The 18,353-nt window shown below is 32.4% G+C and overlaps 1 protein-coding gene across 1 annotated transcript in view; it reads left to right on the top strand.

The window, feature by feature from the left end:
- Nucleotides 1-18,353, top strand: part of LOC140448735 (uncharacterized) — a 123,384-nt gene that overhangs the window by 18,803 nt on the left and 86,228 nt on the right. Inside the window, exons 2-3 of the mRNA XM_072541847.1 lie at nucleotides 5,951-6,250; nucleotides 6,450-6,588. Of these exons, the coding sequence (XP_072397948.1) occupies nucleotides 5,951-6,250; nucleotides 6,450-6,588 (439 nt within the window). The remainder of the gene's footprint in view (nucleotides 1-5,950; nucleotides 6,251-6,449; nucleotides 6,589-18,353) is intronic.

Below are 18,353 nucleotides of genomic sequence, written 5' to 3' on the forward strand. Positions count from 1 at the left end.
TATCTTATTCTACTTCGGTATTATTCTCTCTCTAGTTTGTATTGATCGAGATCTTAAGTTTATGCTACCCCGACCAAGAACCTATATTGATTTTAAGGGTGTTTGCAAAATTTAATCTCATTTTATTTTTAGAATGCCTTGGTAGAATGTGATATTTTTATGCTTATGTTAGTTTATATTACAATAAATTGTACATACTTTTAGTTGTCTTCAAGTGGATACAAAATTCAATTTATCTTATTTTACGGATTTATAAATCCAAGTAATTTTTTTGGTATCTATACCAAGGATATCAAGATTCCTCTGTCTAGTTACCAATGATAGTTCATTATAGTATCTGTTCATTTTGCCTAAGTTTTACTCTTAGTGTGAAGACCTTAGAATTTCGACTCTCTATTCGAAACCCCCCAAAATAATGTTTGAAAAGATTATTGCTGTCTAACATCCTATATTCTAAATGGCCAGACACTGAGGAAGGCTAGGGATGAAGTAAGCGGATTCCCGCTAGTTGACTCGTCGGAATGATAAGCCATTCATAATTTTATTTCAGTAATAAATCTAGAATAACAGCCTCTCGCGTCAGGAAACTTTTTTAGTTCTCCAATACTTGTTTAGTTATGTAATCTAGAATTATTTAGACCCTACCCGAAGTTAACCCTACCCGAAGTTGACCTACCGATGTTGTCCCTATTATAGGCGGATGATACACGTTAGTTATCACAAATTCTAGTTGTCATACTAATAACTAAACATCAGCCTTTTTTTTGTTTCTAAATATAGATGTGTCTTACAGAAATTCTGATGTCTACCTTTCCAGTAAACTTATTAAGGCTTGTCTTTGTAGAACTTTAATGTACCCAATTTTGAACTATTAGTAACTCTTTCCTTTTATTTGTGTATTTCTAAATGTGTCTATAATGACGCGCTGCGTTATTACCTTATGTTATTCGTGGATTAAGTCATAGATGAAAGACTCTATGCTTCCGAACAAACGATGACACATTTGTATTTTGTATCTTATGGCGTTAATGATACGATTGTATTATTATTCTTATGTTATTCGTGGATTAAGTCATAGATGAAAGACTCTACGCTTCCGAACAAACGATAACATTAATTTTTTTGTGTTTTATTGTGTTAGGTCTCATAACGACTACGCAGTAAATTATCTGTTTTGTATCTTGGTGACAACACTAGTATGTTTTGCTTTATATTACTTATGAAATTTCAAATAATAATATCTTAATTATATTGTTTCGATTGAATGCGAGCATTTGGTCTCAAATAATGATTTGTAGATATGTTTTGTTTTATTCCGCTTTGTTCATGATATTGGTTATAGGTGAAATACCCTATGCATTTTGAGAGTGAGAATGCAATTTTTTTTTGTTTACATTTTTATAGTTGAGTCATAAATATTCTATGCGTTCTGTTTCGCTTTGTTCTGAAATCTTTGAGTTGTTCCCACGTGAGTTGTGAAAGAATGATTCTGTGAGTCCAGATTGTAGCTACATTTGTCCATTCTGTTTGTCTTACCTCTCCGTATATCTATTCCCACTTTTGAAAAGGTTAGTATGGTGTGCCACCATGCCTAGTCCGATTCCACGCTGGTACCCAGTTGAAATCGTGGGGAGGGCTGTGTAACCGTTTCAAAAGATAAAAGAAAATCATTATAAATTTCAATAATTTTTTTTTAAATAAAACTAATAGCCCCATCTATCTGTCAAGTACCTACCTGTAGCCGACTCAAGGAGTCTTCTGTAATTCCCAAATATATCCGGTAGATGAGCATATTTTTCAACTTGTCACTCACGCCCAATTTCCAGATTCAGGCGCCATGACAGCGCTTCGCTCTTTTCTGTTAAGACCGTCCAACCGTTAAGACGTGTTTCCAAAGTGGGTCTCAATTCAGAGGTGAGCAAATAAATCCTTTTCTTGTCCATATTTCAGATAGATATTTATTTTTTTAGACCCTTATTGGAGAGGCTATAATGCTGATATTATATTTCTAATACTCGTCGCAAGATAGTATTGCTATGGAGTTATTCCAGATCATGGCCCAGTAGCAGTATCTTTTTTTGGAATCCCTAACCCCTCTTATCTAGGATGGTGGTGATTTTATATAGTACGTAGCTGAATCAATGGTTTATTTGGTGACTTATTAAACAAGAAGAGAAACAGAGCAGATTAAGGTTGTACCAATTTTTATTATACCTACTTTCAAGACAACAAATGATTATGAACTCAAAAAAAATTAAAAAATAGTGAAGTGTTCTAATTTAATTTAAAGGTTTATTTTCTTCATTGTTCCTAGTTGATAAATAACTATATTATTTTCAATGTAAACAAATTTCGAAATTTGGGGTTAATATATATATACATTCATTTTCTTTATAACCAATTCTTAATTTAATACGATACAAAGATTTTTTGTTTATGATAATGTTAACATAAAATAATATTTTGGAATCCCTTTGGGATAACGTAACTTTTAATGTTTTCTTTTTGTTCATTACTAAGAAATAATAAAGAATAGTTTTCTTGTAAACTTTCAATAAATCTTAATTTTTTTTTGCTCTTCCCCTTGGAGGATAAACCAGGGGTGGCGTCCAACAATAAATTATAATTTCATATTATCTAATTGTGCTTGAATTTAAGATACGATATAGTTTCTATATGTTTAAGAAAACCCCGCCCAATTCTCTTCGACAGTGAGCGATTCAGGCCTTGTGTATATTATTGTAGCACGGTAAATGTTACAATATTGCTTTAAAAACTAGCCCGTCTAAATGCACCCTAATAGTTTCTAACAAGTTATAAAAAATTATCTTCTGAAACATTGTTTTTACTGCTCAGAAGAATATATGACTCATTGCAGAACATCCACTGAACTGCTTACCGTGACTTTGCCATAAATCATTTTCTGTTTAATATGTGTTTTTGTTTGTGATATATTAAGTTACGTTTTATATTCCTTTTTGATATACTATGTATTTTTTTTACTTGCTACAAACAGTGATGATGGTGAAATTATAATAAGAAACCAAATAGATTACATAATAATAAATCAAAGATTCCGAAATGCCATAATATCGGCTAAAGCGTAGCCAGGAGCAGATATAGCAAGTGACCACAATCTAGTTCTAGCAAACATGAAACTCAAGTTAAAAAAGTTAAAAACAACTGCCAAAACACCGAGAATCAATCTGAGAAAACTAAAATAGACTGATATATACCAACAAATCAAAGAACAAGTGCACAAAGAAGTTCAGGAAGTAGAACGGCAAAAGCAATTGACAACAACAGATAAATGGAGGAAAGTAGAGGAGATCTTGAGAAATATTACAAAACAAAAACTTCAAGAAGACACATCATCTAAAAATAAACAATGGATCCCACAAGAGATGAAAGAACTGATGACGGAAAGAAGGGCACACAAGAATAAAAATGAACAACAGTACAAAAAAAAAATAATAAAACAATCAAACAGAAAATCAAAGAAGCTAAGGAACTGTGGCTATCAGAAAAGTATAAAGAAATAGAAAGGTTAGATAAACAACATGACAGTTTTAACATACACCGAAAAATCAAAGAGACAGCTTGCATATACAAGAAGGGTATCGGAAATATCATGGATAAAAATAACAAGATATAACGAAATGTGCAGATAAAATAAACAGATGGGAAGAATACATAAAAGAGCTATTCGAAGACGACGAGAAAATTGAGGTCATTGAACCAAGAGGAAGAAATGGGCCACCAATCACCAAAGACGAAATTGAGAAAGCGCTAAAACGTATAAAAAATGAGAAGGCCATGGGACCATATGAAATACCTACAGCAATCTTAAGAATATTAACAAAAAATCATATGGGCACACTAATAGAATTATTTAATGACATTTATTATACGGGAAAGATTCCGAAAGAATGGTTAATATCAATATTTATTCCAATACCCAAAAAATCAAATGCAATGAAGTGTGAAGAGCCCAGGACAATTAGCTTGATGAACCATATTCTAAAAGTGTTCTTACGAGTGATACACAACGTATCTATAAAAAGCTAGATGATAAAATAGCTGAAAACCAATTGGGATTCAGAAAAGGCTTTGGTACGGGAGAAGCATTATTTACTGTACAAACACTAATTAAACGATGTCGAGAGGTCAATTGCGACGTATTCATATGTCGAGTCGACTTCGAAAAAGCTTTCGACAAAGTACAACACTAAAGAATGGCAAAAATACTGCAGAACAAAGAATTAGATGACGTCTTCGTTGCATTGCAAATCTATACCGATATCAGAAAGCCATAATACGAATAGACCAACAAAAATCGAAAGAAATACCTATAAATCGTGGAGTAAGACAATGATGTGTGCTTTCTCCTTTACTTTTTAATATGTATTCAGAAGAATTGTTTAAAGAGGCATTAGAAGACGTAAATGAAGACATATTTATTAACGGAGCACTTCTGAATAATCTTAAATACGCAGATGACACAATACTCCTTGCGGACAGCAGAGAAGGACTACAGATCTTGGTTGATCGCATTACCCAATACTGCGAAAGGTATGGAATCGCACTGAATACAAATAAAACAAAAATCATGGTGGTAAGCAAGAACAAGATTGAGGAAGACAGTGTTTATGCTAAAGGAAAACTTTTAGGCAAGGCGCACAGATATCAGTACTTAGGTTGCGAACTAAATGAAGATCGGGATAGAAGTACTAAAATAAAACGACGTATTGAGATATCTAGCAGTGCTTTTAATAAGATGAAAGCAATATTATCTAATGGAAAACTCAACATCGAAATTAGAACTAGAGTATTGAGATGCTACGTGTTCTCTGTCCTGTTGTATGGAGTTGAGGCCTGGACAATTACAGAGGCGACAGAGGAAAAACTCATTAACTTTGAAACGTGGTGTTATCGAAGAATGTGGAAAATATCTTGGACACAACACATAACAAATGCGGAAACGCTACGAAGAATAAAAAAAGATAAAGAAATACTCAACACTACAAAGAAAGGAAAAATGAGCTACTTTGGTCACATACTAAGAAACGGGAAATACGAATTGAAGCGGCTGGTCATACAAGGAAGGTGGAAGGCAAAAGGGGACCGGGGAGAAGACGCACGTCCTGGCTGAAGAATCTGAGACAATGGAGTGGGAAAACGTCAATAGAACTTTTCAGAACGGCTGCAGATAGAGTCAAATGGCCATGATGATCGTCAATGTCCTTAGGGATGGAGCACGTTAAGAAGAAGAAGAAGACAAACAGTATTTGTATTTGTTATGTAGTTAAATAAATAAACTCTAAACTCTCTTTAGACTTGATTAGGGAAAGAGCCGGGGTAACTACAGTCTCAAAAAAGATTCAAGAACAAGACTGCAATGGTTTGGGCATGTCAGATATAGAGATGAAAACTATATGGGACGAAGGATAGATCTGTTAGAAGTTGATGAAAGAAGAGGTAGAGGAAAACCGAAAAGAAGATGGAAGGACATTGTGGCAGAGGACTTGAGAAAGAAAGGTTTAGGTGAAGAAGACCCGATGGACAAAAACTACGTGGCGACGAAGAGAAAGAAATAGCGATCTCTGAAAAGGGAAAATATTAGGAAAAACAGGAAGAAGCCCTTTTTTCACATCCATAAAACAGTAAGGACCAAAGGGTTTCGGAGATTATGTTTTTTCTATCTTTTTCATTCTGTAGTCGTTTCACTATCAGTTTTTTAATGAACTTTGATATGCAGTTTAGCAGACTGACGGGTCTACAGCACCTTGGATCTTCGGTAGTCTTTCCTTTTTTACTTATTAATACTTACTTATAGTACAATCGTCAGAGATTTTGACACCTAAAAATCATACTATTACATACTATCTCAAAATTGGCGAGACATATATCATAAAGAATTTATTAATATTTATTTTTGTTTTATTTTCAGTTACCACAAGATATTTGGTATGGAATGCAAGTTCTAAGAAAATCAGAATATTTTCTACTATTCTTTTCTAATATACGAGTGATCTACGATTTATATGACAAATTTAGAAGATTTCAAAAAGAATTTTTGGCTCCTGATAAGGAAGATGAGAAAGTAGATGAACTAGTCGAAGAATATCAAAAGAAGATAAACTTGTTGGCGCTTGTCCATGACATTTTCAGCGACGAAAAGAATAACGTCAATACAACGATTTTATCCATCCAATCTCAGATAAGAGCATTGTTAATTGATACAAGTCATGTAAGTATTACTTTTGAACGTACATATCAGATCTGATCAAATGTGATGTGACCATTTTATCAGAAAGTTGTCGTCAAGAAAGCACGACAGTCAAATCTAAATCAAGTTCCTTAAATTTAGATAGCCAATCTTTGTTATCATTTTGTTATATTTGTTTAGCTTTGATTCATATTTTAATATGAAACATATTATTTTTTAGATCTATGATTTATGTCAATATCCACATCAATCTGCTCAACAGATATTTTACAACTTTTACAATTTAGTGGCTTTGACGCAACTGAAAGCATACATGTTATCCCAGTTTGCGCTTTTGGCACACCGGACAGACGATATAGGTAACAAGACGTTGATATATTTATCATTATTTGTGTTATTTCAGTATATCGGGCGGTGAATCATCAAACGGGAATAGGAATGGGGTCAATGGAAAATTTTAAACCGTTGAATTCCTGTTTTCGTAATTTAGACCAGAGAAATAAGCAAAAAAAATTACCCTGTTTGTGACTCTGAACCGGCCAGGCAAACGACAGTTGTTTTGAGTAGTATGGACCTCTGTAACAAAAATCTATATGTTTCCTGCAGTCAATTTTTTGAACTTAATCATTAAATACTATTCGGACTTAACAAACTAAGGTCAAAAAACGGCAAATTTTGGCTTTTTTGTCTACAAGCAAAAAGTAAAGCATTTGAAACAAATTTGAGAATAAGAAACTTATATTTCATATAAAAACCTTTAAAATAGCGTTTTCTAAATGTTCATATTCTTATTTGTTGCTTAGAAAGTTGAAAAATAAGTCAAAAATTTCGGTTACCAAATAATTTGGCAAAACATGTCGATTTTTTGCTTACAAACAATTAGAATAACTTTTTAATCATTGCCTACAAAAACTAATTTTTTTATATTTAGAAAGCCTGAATTTTTTACAGATTTAAAAGAAAAAGAAAGTTGATCTAGGACATTTTGAGACGAAGTGAGTGCCTTTTTTTATAAATTGATAGCAGCTTTGTTTATAACAATTAAGAGTTCTTATTAGGTTCATCTGAAAGAACATACTTTAAAGTTTTAATGTTAAAAAATTCGAAATAGATTGCATTTTAATGTAATCATTTACAAAGCATCAAAAATGTGGTCTTCAAAATTGGTCGGTTTTGAAACTAGTGAAAGCGGCGGAGGGGAAGATGTTAACTGTATATCTGTTTCTTGTTTATGGATTTCGACGTTTTTTTTTTAATTTGTATGCACTTTTTGCGTACATTACGAATATATATATATATATATATATATATATATATATATATATATATATTTATATATATATATATATATATATATATATATATATATTATTTAAATAATTTTATTTGTTAAATAAACCATCTAATTTGTTTAAACATTTTTTTTTCAGTTTTAAATTTTTTTTAGGAATATATGAGGTAATTTTTATTGTAAAAAATAAATATTTATAATTAATGTATACTTCTTCAATAAACTTAAATATAAATATTTTATTTATAATAGATTTTATGAAAAAAACAAATTATCATGCTTTGGAAATAAATAATCCCAATAAACTAGGCTTTATTTCTTGCTGAGCATGCTGGGCAGGTGGCTTTTGTCGAAAAAGGTCGATTTCATACCCACATGCTGTAATTTGTTTTAATCGATAGGTATTCTGCCGTCCTCAAATAAAACGCGGTATGTGCAGCCAATTTAAAACCGAGAAATCGGCTCTCAAAGTTTTTTCTCAGGATTCTATATGTTTTGACAACTTTTTGACGTAAAACATGTTCTAGTGATAGTTGAACTTTATTTAAAAATATATTCTAAAAAAATCATGTTTTTATCAAAGCTGTAAAGAAAAAGTCATAGACCGCGTTTTAATTAAGCAGCGGACATATTACTGGATCAGAAATAGTGCCGCATCTGCATTTTATTTACAAATAGAATTTTTTACAAGGAAGAACAGTTATCAAAAAAGAAGAATAAATAGCTTCAAATTGTTTATTATATACGCAAAATACCTACATGTCATAAATGTTCAAAATACAAATAATAGGTGTAATGTATTCCTCTTTAGGACTGTTGGACATAACATAAAGCTACTTACGATATGTTTTACTAATTTATTAAGCTTTATAAGTATTGTATAAATTAACATTATTTCAGTTCACATGTAGTCCATAACCTGAGTCTCTTGTCATGTGTGGTTGTCATGTCACTGCTGTCACTTGAGGTTCCGTTTGCCAAGTGCATTGTTGCCAAGTATATCCGTACATGAAAACCATACATAACACGTCCCCTTTAATAAAAACAAAATAAACAAAAATTAATTCACATAATGTATCATAAGTACATAAATAACAAAACAATAATTCACAAATATTTCAATAGGTAAATCTATCAGGAGGGCGAATGACTCTACCACTTCTGGAGGTTTTCAAACCAGGTGAAGTACTGTATGATGTAGAAGGTACATTAATGTCATTGAGGGGTGATGTTCTATTAGATGTTGAAGGTACATCAATATCTTTGATAGTCTTATTTGTTTTACAGTCTCTTGTATCATCAGGTACATCTGGACAAAGAACTGTTCTCATATTTCCCATACTTCTTCTGTCCTTCCAGTAGTCACAATATCATTTTCATGACTAGTTTTCACATATGCTTGCTCACAATTTGCATTTGCATGTTGCTGTGCTTCTGACCGTACAGGTCTAAGATAGTGTCTATTACGTCTATAATCAGTATCATTTACTTTAACCATGTAATCCCTTGATCCTTTCTTTGCCACAACCACTCCAGGGTTCCATTTCGTTTTCTTTTCTTGAAGTAAAATTTGTTGTCCTGATTTTAATTCTGGTAACCTATTTGTTCCTTTGTCATAATAGTGTTTTTGTTTTCTTTGATTTTCTCTCAATTGTGTAAAATATCTTTTATTAGAATGTCTGGGCTTTAGAAATTCCATACTGACTGGTAAGTTGGTTCTGAAATTTCTTCCAGTTAGCAACACACAAGGAGCAGGTAAATTTTGTTTTGGAGTTGTATTATAATCTAATACAGCTAGAAATGGATCTTTCTTAGTTTGTACAGATTTTAAAAACAAGTTTTTTATTGTTTGTATTGTTCTTTCCACCGGATTGCTACGAGGATATTGTGGACTTGATGTTGTTACTTCAATATTATATATACGGACAAAATTTAAAAATTCATGAGAGCTGAATGGAGGACCATTATCAGAAAATATTTCACAAGGCAGTCCATTAATAGCAAACATATTTTTTAATTGTGTTACAACACTGCTAGCCGTTTTGTTCATTAGTTTATTAACAATTGCAAACTTCGAAAAATAATCAACCACAACTAAAAAATCTTGTGAGGCTACTGTCATGAAATCAATACCAATTTTTTGCCAAGGTATTTCAGGTACATCATGTGATTTTAATGGCTCCCTATTGTTGCTCTTATAGCTCATTTGACAAGTCAGACAGTTCAGAACAATGTTTTCTATATCCTTCATCAATCCCGGATAATAAATTGCTTCTTGAGCCTTCTTCTTACATGATACTACACCCTGATGAGACTGATGTATAACATCAAGAAATTCACCCTTCAATTCTTCAGGAATAATTTTCTTTTTTTATAAAACAATACATTCTTTAATAAATATATATCATGTCTGGCCCATGGTGTCTGGCCCATGATGTTTAAAAAATGAAAAAAATAATTAAGTTAAAACCTACTATACGCAAACAATTATGCATGGACGTATAAACATAGACATAGGCATATAAACATCTGTGTTTATACGTCCATGCAATTATGTATCTCTCTCGTCGTCAGTACCGTCGTCATTTGTAAGGTCCGGCAGATTTTCCCAAAACAATTTTCGATTTTCTGGAAACAGAGTACTTAATTATTTAAGAATGTTATCTCTTTTTTCTCTGGGGAATCCTCTGGGGAATTCTCTGGATTTTTCTAAAGAAGGTTTGGGTTTAGGTAGTTCTTTTTGTTTCATCGCTTTATTCATTAGGAAATCCAAAATATAAAACTGTCCATTAAAACTTTTCTTATACTTTAAAATGTATTGGCCACGCTCTGCCACAATCTTGATCATATCTGAAAGGTATGGTCGGTTTTCTAAATCTCTCTTTAATTTAGTTTGCGACGTCATATTTTTCCAAAAGTCTGTAAATTTTATTTCTTTAACCTCCATATTTCCTGCAACTACTTCCAACTGCATGAATAAAATCACTGAAAACATAAATGTTTTGCTTTATCTTCATAGAGAGTTCGATTTGGTGATGAAAACTGTAAGTGGACATAAAAGTATGTCCAGGTTCGAAGTAGTTGAAAGTTATTTTTTCGGCTTGTATTTCTTTAGAATTTATCATTTGCGCTAAAAAAGTAAACAATGTCTAGTTCTTATTCTGGCTGGCACAGTTGTCCATCCATATTATTATATTATTGACGTCCCTATAAAACTTCAGAAAGACCTAAAATGTACTAATAATATCTTCTTTCGAACGTTTACTAATTCCTTCATGCCAAACAACGGCAAACGGCAGAGGGACAAAACATTCATTAAAAGCTATTAACCTTTGTAAAAAAAATAACTTTTTTAAACGCAAGAAACACATTTTGTTTCAGAAACAAATGTAGTTTCTGATTGTTCCCTAAATTATTGACGTGATTCTTTGGCACGATTTATATGGTTTTTCTGGAAATCGCATTAGTTACACGATTCTTAAAAACTTTCATCGTTATGCCAATGAAGTTTAAATGATTCACATACGTCGCATTCTTAATGTCCAAGCTTAGTGAGCGAGATATTTTTGGCTTTAACTTTTCTCCGGTAAGTCTCACATGAAACATATCCTCTTGTAAAGATCCATTTTTCTCCAAAGCCATAGATAATTTCTTTCTATCGTGAGCCATCTCTTGACCTATCAAATCTCAAAAAATAATTGCAAAGAACCACAACTATAAAAACTAATACAAAATACCACAAAATAAGCGCCAAATTGAAAGCAAAATTTAAGAAATCTTAAACGCAATGCAAATACGACCGAACGAATATTAGATTTTTACAACACGAGTCTCGGTAAAAACGCGGTAAATACGCTCTGCTCAATTGAAACGCGGCAAGTACATGATACTCGCTAGCACATACCGCTTTTTAGTTGTGTACTCTGTAGATAACGCATTTTAATTAAGCAACTATTGAAATTTAGCACATAGGGGAGAGTCCTACAGTACCGTCACCTTAAGGTTTATCAACAAAAAAATCAAAATGCTAAAAGGTACATGTTTAATACTTCCTGTCATGTATGAAAGGACTATTATGCTGTCAATGAAAGTAATAAACAATCATAATGTTTCAAAATAATCACTTTATTAATGAAAAAGATAAGGAAAAATCAAACTTTATAAAATTGGCCTCCAGTACCGGCCAGTAAATATATTACCAATTAAACAATACAGAAATCACAAATATATTGTTTGGATAGCTCTGATATGTTCGCACAAGCCTCATGAACCCAAATATTACAGTTTCCACACTGTATCCAATCCTCTTCATGAGATTCAGTGCACAAAGGACAAACTGTCTCTTCTTCAACCGGTCTGCTAGGAGGAGGTAGGTTTTCATCTTTATTTTTCCTACTTTTCTTACTAACATATCTTCCTGACAACAAGCTTTTACCTTTTTGAACATATTTTCCTGAGACCTTATTTTTTTGTTACCATCATTTTCCACAAGTAAATTCTTCCCTTGTTTAAGTGATTCGACGCTTGTTTTGCCTGCTTTTTTCTCTTCCAGCATTTTTTTGTATGGAGAACCAGTTATAATTTCGCTTTTTTCAGCTTTACGACTCCGGGCAGTTGCTCTTCTTTTAGAAGCATCAGGAACCGGTGAGAGTTCTGTAAGTGCAGCTTTAAAATTGTCTGTGGATAGGTCAATTGTAGCTTCTTCTTGAGATTCTAATTGCCGCAAAAAAGCAATTTGTGATTCTCCATTAGCAAGAGTAGTTTGGTTGTCGGAATGCACAGAATTTGTAATATGGGCTACGAGATCAGGAGCAGGAGTAGTAGATGTTGGTTCTAGCAGTTGGGAAGATGAAGGCAACGGTTCTGATGTTGAAGGTGTTGCTTCTAGCAGTTGGGAAGATGAAGGCAATGATTCTGACGTTGATTGTTGTTCTGTAATGTTGGTTATGTTAGAACAAATAAAGTACAAATCATTAAAGACATTTTTATCAAAGGGGTGTATGCCTGTGCAACGAAAGCCACTAACTGCGATTTCCATTCGAGAAACTCGATTAAAAGCTGAAGCAACTAAGCCAGCAATCTCGTATTCACTGATTCTAATACCGGGATTTAATCTCATCCACAAGTCACATGCATTATTATAAGCAGATTTAAATGGCTTCATGAACGTACGATCTAGTGGCTGTAGCTTATGGGTCGTATGTGGTGGGGTGCTAAGCATATGGATGTTATTTTTCTGGGCAAATTCAATAATATCTAAGTCCTTATGACTCGCATGTCCATCTAAAATCAGGAGAACTGGATTCTCGGCTGTAGGATTAGAATACTGCACAAAATGATGCATCCATTTTAAAAATAATTCGGCATTCATCCAGACGTTTGGCTGAGCTTCGCCTACGCTCTCATTTGGGGCGTTAACCATTAGTCTTTCATTCATTCGGACTCGTGGAAATATAAAATATGGTGGAACAAATTGACCTTCAGCGCTCATTGCAAAAAGCACCGTCACGTTCTTTCCACGTTCTGCTGAAGTCAGTTTTCCTACTTGTTTTTGGTTTTTAGTAGCTAAAACTTTGGCATGTTTTTGGACAATGCTGACACCAGTCTCGTCGCAATTCCATATTTTATAAGGAGTGAATTTAAACCTCTGTATCAAAGTTTCTAAACCATCAAAGAAACGCTCAACCTGAGGTCTGTTAAATCCTAGTGCTCTCATTAAGCTCGTTGATTCAGCACTCTGCAATGATAAATCACTATGTCTTTTCATAAAAGAATAATAATAGTTTTTCCCTGCCATTTCTTTTTCTTTATTAAACTGGTGAGGTAACTTCAACTTCTCTGCCAGTTGAAAAGCAAGACGTAAAAATTCTTGCCTGTTTAAAGGCATTAGTCTATTGGCCAAGTCTTTAACATGTGTCGCCAATGTTTCTTCATGTTCAGGTGAAAAAGTATTGTGAAAACGACCCATAACTGGCTCAATGGATATCTCTTTATTATTTTTAATAGCACTTACTCTGTCATTCAATGTAGTTCGTGGTATCTGATAGCGTTCGGCAGCTTGGCGTGCACTCATCTCATTATTCATTACCTTTTCCACGGCTTTTCGCATGTTCGCAAGATCCCAGCTGCCCTTTTTTTGCCTCACATGAACAAAACGAACTTTATTATTGGCCGGTACTGCAGGACAATGCAGTGGCCGGTACTGGAGGAAACGAAAAAAAAAAAAATAAGTTTGTTTACAGGTAAAAACAAACGCACAAATATTGATTTAAAGTATACTTTTTTATAGTTATATAAGTACACTATACATACCAGGAGTTATTTGTTTTAAACTGGATCTTTAAATGTTGAAAATCACCAACAGAATTTTAAATATGCAGTGTACGTCTATGATGCCCAACACAAATCTTTGCACTGACAAGAATCCTGTCGCGACAAGTTGACACCGCGCTGGGCTTGTACTTATAGGAGTGTCTAGCACTAATACCGATAATCATCACCGTACCATCTATTATAGGTTTGTTAGAACTTTCAACTGGCCGGTACTGTATGCCGGCCGGTATTGTGGGACTCTCCCCTACGTCATATTCCAATTTGTTTATTTTGGTAGTAGATAAAATGATACGGTTTTCAGACATTGCAGAAGCATGAAGTCACAAGGAAACCATATATAGCAAGAACTCGATTTTCATTTTTTTTGCAGATACCGCGTTTTAATTGAGGATGACAGTATTATTATGATGCCAATATGCTATGCTGAAAAGTTTACCGAAAATTTTCAATGGCAACCTAATTATGTATAACAATTTTTAAACAGATTTTAAAAAAATTTGTTTTTCACTTTAAAACCCCTTTTTCTTAATAATTTGAGAGTTATTTCAAGACGAAAGTACGTAAATTACAAATAAACTACTAAAATATCAGAAAAAAAGCCAATTTTAGCGTTTCTCGAGGTCATTTTGTTGAAAATCACATGTAAAAAAAATCAAAAACTACAAGATGAAAGCTTAAGTCAAAATGTTCAATTTAATGTTGATGTTTTATTGCAAAAGTGAGTTTAAAATATACATAAACAAATTGATATACCGTTGCGTTTGGGAATATATAGACGAACGTCCAAACTTTAACGTCTGAAATACATTGTTTATTTCTTACCACAAACTTAATATTATTTTAATCGGAAGAATATGATGCTGCAATATTACAGTAAAAAATTTACCCAAAGTAGCTATACCACCGTAACTTGCTTAATATAAAAAAAAAAGAATAAATTTTTCAAACAAAAATAAAATTTTTTATTTACTTAAAAGTTGTTATAAATAAACGGTTTCTCGTGGGAGACTTTGGGTTTAATTTTTACTGTAATGTTGTAGCATAATATAATCTTTCGATTAAAATAAGATTCAGCTTATGGGTAAAAAATAATCAATGTGTTTTGAACGTTAAAGTTTACATGTTTGTCAAGTCTATATATCCCGAAACGCAACGGTATATCAATTTGTTTATGGATATTTTAAACTGACTTATACTATACAGGGTGTTTCAAAAAAAGGTAACCCCGTCTCTAGGGTAGGTAAAAAACTGAAAAATAATTGGGGTTTGCTTATTAAAAAATTTTTCGCATTTTTTATGATTTTGCCGAAACTACTGGCAACATTGTAATGAAATTTTATACGAATATGTTTTGGAAGCTGATACATCCCATGAATTTGTTTTTATATCTGATTCTCATAGAGGGCGCTAGTTACACGGATCGTACTAAGTATTAGTCAATATAACTTTTTTAAGAGTATAATTATTAATCAAAATTTCAAGTAAACTTAAACATCATTCAATTTTACACGAAAAAGGTACTCTTGGTAAAACTCGATACTGTGTACCGTTTTCGGAATATTTTGATTTGAAAATTATGAAGTAATAATTAATGCTGGTAGTAATGATAAAGTTCTAATAGGTATACCTCTATTTTCTCCAAGTGTACCATGGAAATGGAAATCTGACATTTATTGATTGTTATGACGATAAATCAACAATAATTAGAGTTTTGAAACCTTGTTATTTGTAAAATCAAATCAAAATGTACTCAAATGTTGAATACACTGGCATGTTATTAACCTTAGGCGAATATTTAGGATGTTCTAGTGCAGCTGTGACACGTTGTGCAGAAAAGTTTCCTAAAAGAAACTTGCCAAGTAAAAAAACATTTAGAGCCGTTGAACGACGTTGTCGAGAAACTGGGAATGTGAGACCAAATAAAATAAATTCTGGTACACCAAGAACAACAAGAACAATTAATAAAGAAAATAATATTTTATATTTACTTGATCCAGATCCAACAGTTAGCGTAAGGAATATAGCAAGACAAACAAATACTTCTTCTTCAAGTACTTGGCGGATACTGAAAGAACAGCAATTACATACTTATCATTACAGACAAGTCCAAGAGCTCTTGCCAGATGATCTACCGGTTAGAGTGGATTTTTGTGAAACAAATTGCAACAAAGGACAGCCCACAATCCAAATTTTTTAAAATGCATTCTTTTTACGGCCGAGGCCACCTTTACGCGACAAGGTATGTTTAACTCCCATAATGCACACTACTGGTGTGATGAGAATCCCCGAGTCAAAAGGGTATCACATTACCAACACTCATTTCAAGTTAATGTTTGGGCAGCAACTTTAAGTAACAAATTAATAGGTTATCATATTCTACCTGGAAATTTAAATGGTGATATGTATCTTGATTTTTTAAACAATTCCTTATTCGAGATATTAGAAGATTTAACGCTAAACGAGCGAAGATCTTTATTTTTTATCCACGATGGAGCTCCACCACACTTTGATAGAAGGTGTCGTAATTGGTTGAGTAATCATTTTTCGAATCGATGGATTGATAGAGGTGCAGAAGCTCCGATTCATTGGCCTCCTCGGTCATGCGAATTTAACCCTTTGGACTACGCAGTTTGGTCGTATATTAAGGAAAAAGTCTATGCTACAGAGGTAAATTCACGCCAAGAATTGGAAGAAAGAATTCAACGTCAATTTAATGACATCATAGCTGATCCCCTACCGTTTAGAAGGTTAATGGAATCTTTAGAAAAAAGAATAGACTTGTGTATTCGCGAAAACGGAGGGCAACACTTACTGTAATGGAATTTTATTTTATGTTCTTAGTCATTAATTTAATTTTCTTCTTGTGAGTTTTGTTTAATTACTAACTATTTTATACCAGCATCAATTATTACTTCATAATTTTCAAATCAAAATATTCCGAAAACGGTACACAGTATCGAGTTTTACCAAGAGTACTTTTTTCGTGTAAAATTGAATGATGTTTAAGTTTACTTGAAATTTTGTTTAATAATTATACTCTTATAAAAGTTATATTGACTAATACTTAGTACGATCCGTGTAACTAGCGCCCTCTATGAGAATCAGATATAAAAACAAATTCATGGGATGTAAGTATCAGCTTTCAAAACATATTCGTACAAAATTTCATTACAATGTTGCCAGTAGTTTCGGGAAAATCGTAAAAAATGCGTAAAATTTTTTTTTCTTCAACGCCATGTAGCTTGAAAACGGATGGCGTTACAAAAATTTTTTACTTAGCAAACCCCAATTATTTTTCAATTTTTTACCTACCCTAGAGACGGGGTTACCTTTTTTTGAAACACCCTGTATAAAATCAAAATTCGATGTCCAACCTATTAAAAAATGGTCTCGAAAAACGTCAAAATCGGCATTTTTAATTGTTTACTCGAATTTTACGTATAAAGTAGGTATTTTATGAAAAAAAATACAAGAATAATTCAAATTATTAAAAGAAAGTAAGTTTGAAGCAAAAAACATTTTTTTTATAATTTATTTAAAAAGAGTGAAATAAATAAATACTAATAAATAAATAAAAATTTTATTAAAAAAAAAGATATTAGTAAGTAGGTAGCTTAAAGTAAAAAGAATTGAATAGGATAATTTCATTTTTTTCATAAAATTTATTATAAATAAAATATTTACGAAGTTTATTGAACAAGTAAATATTAATCAAAAATATTTATTTTATACAATAAAAATTACCTCAAATATTTCTAAAAATAATCAAAACTGAAAAAAATTAAACGGTGGAAATTAACGAATTAAAAAAAGAAACGTCGAAATCCATAATCAAGAACCAGAGATACAGTTAACAGCTCCCTCCCCTCTGCCGCTCGGCGATTTGACCGATCAACTTGAAATCTTGACCATATTTTAAGCTCTACAAGACCCAACATTTTTAAAAAAGTTAATAATATTTATTAAAAACCAAAATTTTTGACTTATTTTGCTATTTTCCAAGCAACAAATAAGGATAGGAACATTTAAAAAACGCCATTTTAAAGTTTTTTATTCTTAAATTTGTTTCAAATGCTTCATTTTTTGCTGATAGATGAAAAAAGCGAAAAATTACCGTTTTTAGACCTTAATTTGTTAATAACTAATTAAGCCCAAAAAATCGACTGCAGGAAATATATAGATGTATAGGTTCTTGTTATAGATGTCCATACTACTCAAAACAACTGTCGGTTGCCTGGCCGGACGAGTGTCACGAAAAAAAGCTTATTTCCTTGGGCTAACTATTTTACCCCAAAAGTCATGAGATACTATTTGTAGCGAATTGAAATCTGTATCGAAAACAAATATAAAGTTGTTCTACGAATTAAACACATTCCAAAATTTTGCAAAAATATAATACATTTGCTAGAGTATTGTTGTAAAAGTTAGGCCACTCATTGTACAGAATATGTCGACGGAGTCACGAGAGAAAGGCATAAGCGCCATTGACAGTTTTTTTCA

Source organism: Diabrotica undecimpunctata, chromosome 8, assembly GCF_040954645.1.
Source record: "Diabrotica undecimpunctata isolate CICGRU chromosome 8, icDiaUnde3, whole genome shotgun sequence".
In the NCBI taxonomy this organism is placed as follows: Eukaryota; Metazoa; Arthropoda; class Insecta; order Coleoptera; family Chrysomelidae; genus Diabrotica; species Diabrotica undecimpunctata.